Consider the following 10570-nt stretch of genomic DNA (forward strand, 5'->3'; position numbering starts at 1 on the left):
ATTCTCCAAACCAATTTACTTACAATCTACCGTACATTTGATTGTGAAGAAGCAATTTTCTTCTCCCAGTAAAGACTTTGTTATATTAATCGCTATTAATTAAAAACCTTGTTACAATCCGCTTTTGTTCTGTTTTGAAATTATTGTTCAATTTAAACGAGCTTAATATTGTTGATGTTTCAACCGGTTTTGTTTAATTGTCGATTTGTACCTATTGAAATAAAAATGTATTATTTTCTTCCTGTGTGAAATAAATACCTAATTAAATGGAAATACATCTGTCATCGTGATTTTGACGCGACAACATTGTTTAGTTTTGCTCCGGTATAATAATTATTTTATGTGAGTTTGTGTAAGTTTTGAAGTGAGTGACTGTTACTACTAAAACATATTATATCTTTGGACATAATTATGGTGTTTGTGTCACAAATTACCAGTGATACAACCATTTTTCAGCATAATTTCTAAATAAAATTTCAGCTTATTTTAATTGTCAAAGTTGGCATTTGTCATTTTTTTCTTCATAAAAAAGTTTCTATAAATAATGGAAAGCGGTTGCGACGAGGAGGACGGTAGCAGCTGTCATTCTAGCTCTGTGACCTTACGAGCTATGATACATAATACTGATGGTACGTCTGATTTAGAGGAGGGTGACACTGAAAGCAATTTGAAAGTTGGGAATAAAAGAGGCAGAGATGATTCAAGTCCGGATGATGATATACAGAATGGAGAGTTCATTACGGTGGGAAAGCGTGGTAAGAAAGCTAAAGTTACTACACCGCGTTCTGGATTTTCTCCAGGAAAATCGTTCGTGAGTGATAATCCTGAATATGTTGAAGTATCGGTTATATCAAAGAAGTCCTTCCGAAACAGATTGCGCTAGCAAAATTATTAAGTACCGAGAAAATTCCGGAAATAATGAGGATTGTTTACAAAAGTCCATACAAAATTTTGATTAGATTTAAAAGTAACTATGCTGCAGATAAACTATTATCTTCTGCATCTATCAAACAAAGAGGATGGGTCTGTAAGAAGACTAATGAGGTAAATGTTTCCTACGGCTTAATTAAAGAAATAGACCTCGATCTGGATGACAATAGCATTAAGGACATACTAGAATGTGAGGTTGATATTTTATCCGTAAAACGTTTAAGCCGGAGAAACGATGAAGGCAAATGGGTTGCAAGTGCGAGTATTCGCATTTGTTTTCAAGGTCCTATTTTACCTCCGTTTGTTTTTGCGTACGGTATGAGGATGGAAGTATTGCCTTTTAATTTCCTTGTTACCCAGTGTTCAAAATGCTGGAAATACGGACATATTAAAGCATTTTGTCCTAATAAAAAGCAGATTTGTCCGAAATGTGGTGGCGAGCATGACAATTGTGAAACAATTAATTTTCAATGTGTTAATTGTAAAGGAGACCACATGTCTATGGTGAAAAGCAAGTGCCCGGCATTTTTACGTGAAAAAGAAATTAGAGATATAATGTGCAAGCATAATTGCACATACAAAATGGCTCTTATTAAAAATAAAGAAAATAAGAATGTAGTAGTACCTAGTCCGAATTTATTTACTGTCGATGAATTTACTAGAGCCGAGGTAAAGGCTGGAAAATCCTATTCAGATGTTGTCAAGCAGTCATTCCTGCCTACTGAAAATTCGGATGAAGATAGAATGTCTCCTATTCTGAATTCGAATAAACTTTTGGTTCGTTCTAAGAAGACTCTCAAAAATAAAATTACAAAAGTCAAGAAAGGCAGGCGTAAAAAATTAAGATGCCCAGTTGAGGATGAAGAGATATCGGAATTTTTGACAGAAAATATAGAGAATACTGAGTCCCAATCAGGTGATAAATCTCGTAAAAAGCATGATTTCAGTCTAAAACGATTTTTGAAGAATATAAAAGAAATTTTCAGTGGAAACAGTTGCATGGAAGCCAAAATAATAGCAGTTATAAAATATTTTACTACAGAATTAAAGTCATTCCTGAAGAGTTTTCTGAGTGTTGATTTTTTGCTGGAGGTACTAGGGTGCTCTAACAATGGATAAGAACTTCAACACAAAAAATAGAGTTGTTACCATTCTACAGTGGAATGCGAACAGTTTAAGCCCTAAAACAGATGATTTTCAATGTTTGTTACTACGGGAAAAGATACACATTGCTGTTGTAAGTGAAACTTGGTTATCTTCTGACAAATCTTTAAATATTAGTAACTATAACATTATCAGAAAGGATAGATTGGATTCCTATGGAGGTGTATGTGTTATAACGCATAAATCAATTAAAGTCTTGCACAGAGATGTTGTACATCCAAATTCTAGTATTGAGATGATCATCGTCGAAGTTTTAATGTGCCTGGAATAAAGAACATTATTTCAATTTATTGCCCCCCCTCATCTATTACTAATCAGTCCGACTGGCATTATATTTTTAACAGATTTGATAAAGAAACATTAATTGTTGGTGATTTTAATGCGCATCATATAACCTGGTCAAATAAGACTGATCGACGGGGAGAGATGGTATATGACGCTTATTTTGATAAAGATTATTTGTGTTTGAATAATGGAAATGCTACAAGAATTAAGTCTGTTAATGGATTTTTACAACAATCTTCTCCAGATGCTTCATTTGCTTCTACTGATCTAGCTACAAAAATGTCTTGGGAGACTACAAATGAGTCACTAGGCAGTGATCACATCGTAATCAAAATGAAGTACGGTTATGAATCTGTAAATAATTTCATAAAGCGACGTAACTTTAAGCAAGCTCGGTGGAGTGAATACCGCGAAAAATCGGAAGAAGCGTTCGCTAATGTAGATCTTTCGTTGAGTGTTCAGGAATCTTATAACTTATTTGCATCCAAAATTGATCAGGTAGCTGAAGAGACAATTCCATGGATTAAAATCTGTCAGGATCCTACAGCAAAATTTGTACCGAAACCTTATTGGACTTCAGATTTGTCTAAGGCCGTAGCCGAGAGACGCTTGGCATTGGCAAAATTAAGACGTAATCCTATTCCAGATAATTATGATATGTATATGGCTAAAATAAATTCAGCCCGAAAATTGGTTGGCAAAGCTCGTTCTACGGGCTGGAAGGAATTCTGCACGAGTATTGATTCAGAAACATCCGCGTCAGAGATGTGGAAAAGAATGAGATGGGTAAAAGGTGGGAGGTATGGTAACCGTTGTGTTGATTCTGACAAATGCAGAGAGCTATTACAATCCTTGACACCTGATTTAGCTTGCGAGGAACCACCACTTTTTATGGAGGGTTCATGTGCCATGGAAGAAGATATAACATTGTTTGAATTGTTAAATTGCTTGAAGCACAAAGATACGTCGCCAGGCGTAGATAATATATCTTATTCTATGCTTTTCAATTTGTCTGTTACAGGTAAAAGTTTTGTTACATATATATAATTTAATACTACAAACTGGTATAATACCAAACCAGTGGAGAAGCATAAAGGTAGTTCCGATTCCTAAGCCCGGTAGAGACCCCAATAGTTCTAATTCCCTGCGGCCTATTTCCCTAATGTCTTGCCCATGTAAAGTATTTCATGGAGTTTTACTGAAACGTCTTGAATGGTTCGTAGAGAAATCATACCTTTTGTCTCCTTCCACTATTGGTTTTCGTAGGTCACGCTCGTGCTTGGACAACCTAACACGGTTAATATCATCCATTCAGATTGGGTTTTCTAAAAATATGGCCACTATTGCATGTTTTGTTGATATAAATAACGCTTATAATAATGTAAATATTAATAGAATGATTTCCTTGTTAAATAGAATTGGGGTTGGGGGGAAGCTTTGTACATATATTTTTAATTATTTGAGTCAAAGGTATTTACAAATTGATACGGGAATGGATGGTATCCTAGTAAGACAGGCAAGTGTAGGTTTAGCTCAAGGTGACCCATTATCTCCTCTCCTGTTTAATATTGCAACTATGAATATTTGTAAATCAATCACTAGCTGTAATGTATCACAGTATGCAGACGATTTTGTTCTCTATGTGTCTTCAAGTAAACATAATTTAGATTCAGCCATCAGTCACTTGTACACAGCTTTAGATGTTCTTGTTAAAAATTTAGGTGAGATGGGATTATTTTTGTCGGAATCAAAATCAAATGTTTGTCTGTTTAGTAGGTCTAGGTGCTTAACGAATGTCCGCATTAGTATTAATAACAAGGAATTGAAAGTTGTTGATAAAATTAAATATCTGGGGTTGTGGCTTGATTCATCACTTCGTTGGGGAGCTCACATAAATGAGACATGTGAGAAAGCTTACAAATATTTAAATATTCTTAAAACTTTAGCTGGGAAATCTTGGGGCATTCATCCGAAACATTTAAGGAGACTATACATCTCACTTGTTAGAAGTCGAATTGATTATGCTAGTTTTTTATACGGTAATAGTGCTAAGACGCATTTGTATAAACTAGATGTTTTACAAAATCGTGCATTAAGAATTTGTGGTGGTTTCATTCGTTCAACACCTATTTGTGTGATGGAGAGTGAGCTCTGCGTGTCACCACTATTTGTGAGGAGATATTGGCTAGCCTGTAGGTATTGGCTGAGGTTGAGCTCCTTTTCCAATGATGCAACTTTATCTTTATTACAAGAACTATCTGTTTTGTGCACCAATGCATATTGGAGGAATAAGAATAAACCCATTTTGATTGATATTCATAATAAGTTCAATAACAATATTGTGCATAAGTCCCCTATATTAGACATGTATAGCTTGGATACTTGGGTATCAAATATTAATATTCGAGATTGTGTTATTTGTAATGTTGACGAATTAGGTGTACCAAAGCGTTCATTGAGTGTTCCAAATTTAAGAATGTTGATTTCTAATATGTTTAGTTGTAGATACGATAGTTATTATTTTATATTTACCGATGGCTCTAAAAGTGTTCATGGTGTTGGCGCAGCATTTTTTGATGTCCAAACAAACACTAGTATGAAATTTAAATTGTGCAATGACGCTTGTATCATGAGAGCTGAATTAACGGCTATAGTAGAAGCTTTGTCCTATGTTCAGAGTTTGCCGTATAAGAATGTTGTGATTATGACCGACTCCAAGAGTGCTTTACAGCATTTGATCCGTTGTGTATCCGGAGTTCGAGGCATGCCGATTGCATACGAGGCATTAAAGAGTATACAATTTCTTCAGAAACAACTTGTAAATATTAAAATTCAATGGATAACTTCTCACATAGGTGTCCCGGGAAATGAAATGGCTGACAAGCTAGCTTCCGAGGCTATTGCTGATGGCATAGTTATTCCCGGTGACCCTTATTTTACTGAGCTTATTCCTCACATGAAAAAGTTTTGTCATAATTTGTGGGAGGAACATTTTAGTTTTGTTACAGCAAGAAAAGGTCTGTGGTACAGATCTATTCAGCATGATCTGCCTCGAGCTCCTTGGTTTGACGTGGGTAACATGCCGAGAGAACTTTTAGTGTTAGCATTTAGAATAAGGTCAGGCCATGTGCCTGCTAATAGGTTTCTGCACTTGATGGGTGTGAAACCATCCCCGTTATGCAATACCTGCACTCATCAAGTAGTGGACGACTTATATCACATTCTGTTAGAATGTTGTGCATTCGACGACTTGAGGCTACAGCTGTGTACGGCGGTCGGTGGCGATATGTATAGTGGTGGAGTTAATGTTTTGCTTGGGAGACCTCTCTCGGAACAGAGTGTTTCTATCTATAAATTTGTAAAAGATGTGTTTTTGAGGAGAGATTCTTTTTAGTTCGTGTATTTTATTATCAGTTTATTTTAATTTCTTTTTTCATTCAATCCTTAGTTATTTTTTTATATTCTGTTTCGGGTTGTCTCTCAAGTAAGACGTGGGATTTGCCATTGTGCATGTCGCCATCGATTATATCGAATGGCTCTGGCATCGAGTCTTTGAATGCACAATATTTAATTCAATTCACAAAATTTTTTATTGATTAATTTGTATATAGAGTTTATTATGTGTTTTTTTTTAATTTAATTTGTGTAAAACCTTACGAGGCTGGCATAACGCAGCAGCGTTTAAGCCTCTAAAAATAAAAGATTAAAAAAAAAAAAAAAAATGGAAATAAATAAGTAAGTTTGTTGGTAACTTCTATTTTTAAAACAACTGACATTTTTAATCAGTTGACCCAATGTTTGGTATTTTTTTAAAACTAAAATCTTGACTCCAATAAAAGTTTTCAGTCGGTCTGATACCGGCTATACCTGTCTTTAATGCGGTCTAATACCTGTCTTTGTAATGTCTGTACTATTATTCATCATCAAACTGATTAAAGAGAACAAAAAACTATCGGCAGACTAAAAGTTTGCAGTGCGAAATAAATAAAAAAAAACCAACTGACTGGTTTTCCTACTGTTTAACATGCACTGTGGTCATTCTTTGTAATGAGATGTATCGTATTTGCATAACGCCAGAATATTTCGTGTTCGCTTTAAATAAAATGTACAAAGATAAATATGATTAATATAGAGGTATATAACTATCTACATTATTTAAGTGCTTACAAAATGTGCAAAATGATTTGTGAAAGGTTTTAACTTTATTCAGACCTTTAAGAAAAAACTAGTTTTGTGTTAATACACACAAAGGAAAGAACTACAACACTAGTTTCTAGCCAGTGATTTCACCTGCCAACTTTGTTAACTACTTTGGGCACCCGGATACAGAGTAGCCTTTATAACCTTAATCGATAAATATCTCACAGTGAAATAATTTTTCAAATCGAATTTTAATTCTTGAGATTAGCGTATCCAACCAAAAAACTCTCTAGCTTTATAATACTAAGCAAAGATTCTAGAACACAAATTGTTTAAAACTTCCCCGCCTCAAAGATACCGCGGATTAAACAAAAGGTATTTATATTCGTAATCTTGTTACCAAACTACAAGCCTATAAGGACATAATCCTTCTGAACTTTACTCTCTGGAGTCTTCGCACAAATATGTTGGGTAACTTCTAAGTTTGTATGTACTTTCTAAGTATATCTTAGACACCAATGGCTGATAAAAAGGTGAAGGAAAACATCTTGAGGAAACCTGGACTATATAGTCTGAAATCACCAACCCGCATTGAGCAAGCGTGGTGATTAATGCTCAATCCTTCTCCGCGTGAGAGGAGGCCTGTGCCCAGCAGTGGGACGATAAATAGGCTGTAACTATCATTCAAGTTAGTTCTGAGCAAGTTTTAAGTATTTGCTCCATGATAACTATGTAGAATTGAAGTAATATAAATTGTTGTGGCTGTGTTTTGGATAATTTAGGGTTTGTAACTGGTTGCTATGGTAACTGGAAATATTTGGGTGTGTAGGATTTTCTCTTTTTGAGTCCTCGATTGATCTGAACCGCCAACCATCAAGACTACCTATATTAATCAAAATAAGTATATAGAAATGGTAAAATATGCACTCAAATTGGGTGTTTACAATACACCCAATTTGAGTAAAAATGTATTTATATTACTGGAAAACATATTTATTTTGAGAAATCCATAAGTGGAAGATTCATGACTTTTCGATGATGTTAGTACCTAGTCCACAAAAAAGAATAGGCATGTTTTTTTCAGATTTTCATTAAGAAATTCTCTGACAATTGATGAAAATAGCATGAGATTGCGTTAGCCAGTTATTGAGATTTTTTCTGAAAAGGCAAACAGCTCGAAGGAGTTTGTATAAACGTATAAACCTAATCAGAAGATTCACCCACCTAAAAATCATTACCTAAATAAATTATAACTTTATTCAGAACCCAAAAAAAGTAAGACCTAAATAAAGTTCTTAAAATACGGTCCAAAGCATCCCGATGGTTCTTGAAAATCTCGAACAAAAATAAAAGACGAGCTCCGCAAAAATACGTATACAAAATGGCGGATTATACATACAACTTGATATTATTTATGAAGGAATGGAAAAAACCCGGGACTCAGTGCGGTAAATATTTAATCTTTTGAATGAATGCTGGCTGGTCCCGCGAAATTATTTAGTTCTTGTCTTGATAAATTGTGGAAGATTAAATAGGTGTGTTTTTTTAGAGTTGTAACATATTTAAGGTTTCGGCTGATTACTGATTTTGAGCTAATGTTTCATGTATGTATGATAGGGATAATAACTCATTTTCTTATCATACGTAACCTTGTATTATTTGATACAAACATGTATGTATTTCAAAGTCATTGTTTTGGTCTCCATTATCTCAACCTAAACAAAGAATTTAACATAAGAATATTTATTTTTCCTTATTTATACTAAAATACCTTTGGTATTTTCCACTGTCTGTTAAAACAAGGAAGAATCATGCACATAGCAATTTCCCCTAATTAAAATTATAATTAGAAACATTTCAATTAACATCTAAATGAGATTTGTTTAGACAAGCTCGCTATCTTTCGTTCATTGCCTTAAACTGATACAATGTAAAACAGCGCCATCTAGTCAAAGTTTCTACTAACTATTCGAGTCGTAAAACTCGCAATGATACTCGTTCCACGCGTCTAAAAATCCTACATGTTAGTGTCGGAAAATTCCCATAGATGGCGCTGCCTTAAATTTTGGAAAGAGGCGTTGGATTTTAGTTTAGTCTTGTTTAAATTCTAATCTTTGCTTTTTTTATGAATGTTTGGTTTTAAACAGCTGATAAAATAATATGAATTAATATTTTACAGTCGTGATTTTGTTCTCCATGACAAGTTCACAAAGTATTTTCGATATCACCCGATAGATGGCGTTGTGATCGATTAAGGGCAACGTTTGTTGCCTTCTCTAGTTATTATAAAGGACTCACCTGTGGCAGCATTTGTCTGGTTTTCTTGTGCATTATTCTTCTCTTCTTTGGCAGTTTTGGCTTCGGAACTGGTATTGCATCCCATTTTTTTGCACTTATTGGTACACGGTTACAAAAAAAAACTAGCGTCAAAAATACTAATTTGTTAGGAACACACTCTCGAGGGTTTTAGGAACAATCTTTCAACTATAACATAGTTGGCAGTCTGGTGAAGCTCTCGTTAATATATCTGAAACAAAAGAAAAATGTACATTAGATCATTTAGATACAAGAAGTAGGTACTGTTAATTAAGGGGCAAGCTACTATTGGCTTCTCTGTTCATGGATGACCTTTATTCTTATAAAGTAAGGTGTGTTTTCGTACTTTTAAAATCTCGGTAGGTTTACGAATGACTAAAGCGAATACGAATTTCATAAAAATCCCTGTAAAGCTTTGTAATATCAGTACGGATCGATACGGTCAATTTCAAAATGGAAATATATCAAAGCTAGTTTGAAAATTCCTTTGATGTCAAACTATTCCAATGTTACATAGAAATGCAATCGAAATTAAATTCTAGCATACCGACTTATGTGTTTCCAAAATGTTTAATATGTACTTAAATATGCAGTGGTCGACAACTCGATATTTCTAGGAAATTATCGCATCATGTGGCAATCACTTCCTCAATTCTACATCACTCGATAAATGCAGTGCTGTTTACACTAAAATATTTTGATGTAAACCAGAATTTCCAAGATTATATAAATTGATTGAGCATTAATTAATGCTCAATCCTTCTCCGTGTGAGAGGAGGCCTGTGCCCAGCAGTGGGACGATAAATAGGCTGTAACTAACTATATAAATTGATACTTAAAGTGGTTTCATTAAAATTAAGACTGTGATTACACGTCCAAAAAACCTTTGCTTAAATCCTTAAATTCGACTTATTTTGCGTGTTTAGCTCCTACACACGTTCACCAAAAGAAGACGTATCTGTCACACATTTCAAAGGTCACATTGGTCCTTTCAAACATTAACAATCACACACACACACACACACAACCAGACAATAGCTACATACGACCACCTGACACAATTCACAATCAGACAGCCACAGTCCCTCGGACAGGACGGCTCTCAAACAAAAGGGGAGAGTTGGCAGCTACTAATGAATCCTATTCATCATGTAGGGGAGATTTGTACTATATGGTAGTATTGTTTGTATGTTGCTGTAATCGGTTTTACTGGTCGTGTGTCTGATGTTGATATTTTTTGGTTGGTATCTAGTTAAAAGAGGGATGGTCCAGTTGCATTTGACTAAAATAAAATAATCTTTATTTCGGATAAGTGACATCCATAATGCGAGGTTGAATCGTCAAATACAAGATAGTGAAATGGGTGTGCAAGATTTTCATATTTATTTCGACATCAGCCTTATTATTGTCCCACTGCAAGGTACGGGTCTGTTTTTATATAGAGGAGGAATTAATGTTAATAGCCACGCTTGCGCAAGGTAGACGCAATTTCAGACTATAGATTTTTCTTCTTAGAAATGTTTTATTGGACTTTCCTGAACTAGAATCGAACCAGCAGTTTTATGTCATGTGCTATTCCATAATTCTCATAATAACGATTGAAACAATTTTAAATGATATTGAGGCAGCAGATTTAAGGTTTGCTTTAAACATAATTTCACACGTTTCCCGATCGAAAAACGTGGCTAAGTATATAAATAAGTAGCTTTTGTTTATTTTACATCATACTCGTAAT

The 10570-nt window shown here is 34.5% G+C and overlaps 1 protein-coding gene across 1 annotated transcript in view; it reads right to left on the reverse strand.

Moving 5' to 3' along the window:
- LOC110371478 (sperm surface protein Sp17) overlaps window positions 1-9046 on the reverse strand; it is a 148428-nt gene extending 139382 nt beyond the window's left edge. Inside the window, exon 1 of the mRNA XM_021327763.3 lies at window positions 8818-9046. Coding sequence (XP_021183438.1) covers window positions 8818-8902 — 85 coding nt within the window. The 5' untranslated portion in view covers window positions 8903-9046. The remainder of the gene's footprint in view (window positions 1-8817) is intronic.
- Window positions 9047-10570: the final 1524 nt, after the last annotated feature.

Source organism: Helicoverpa armigera, chromosome 28, assembly GCF_030705265.1.
Source record: "Helicoverpa armigera isolate CAAS_96S chromosome 28, ASM3070526v1, whole genome shotgun sequence".
Classification (NCBI taxonomy): domain Eukaryota; kingdom Metazoa; phylum Arthropoda; class Insecta; order Lepidoptera; family Noctuidae; genus Helicoverpa; species Helicoverpa armigera.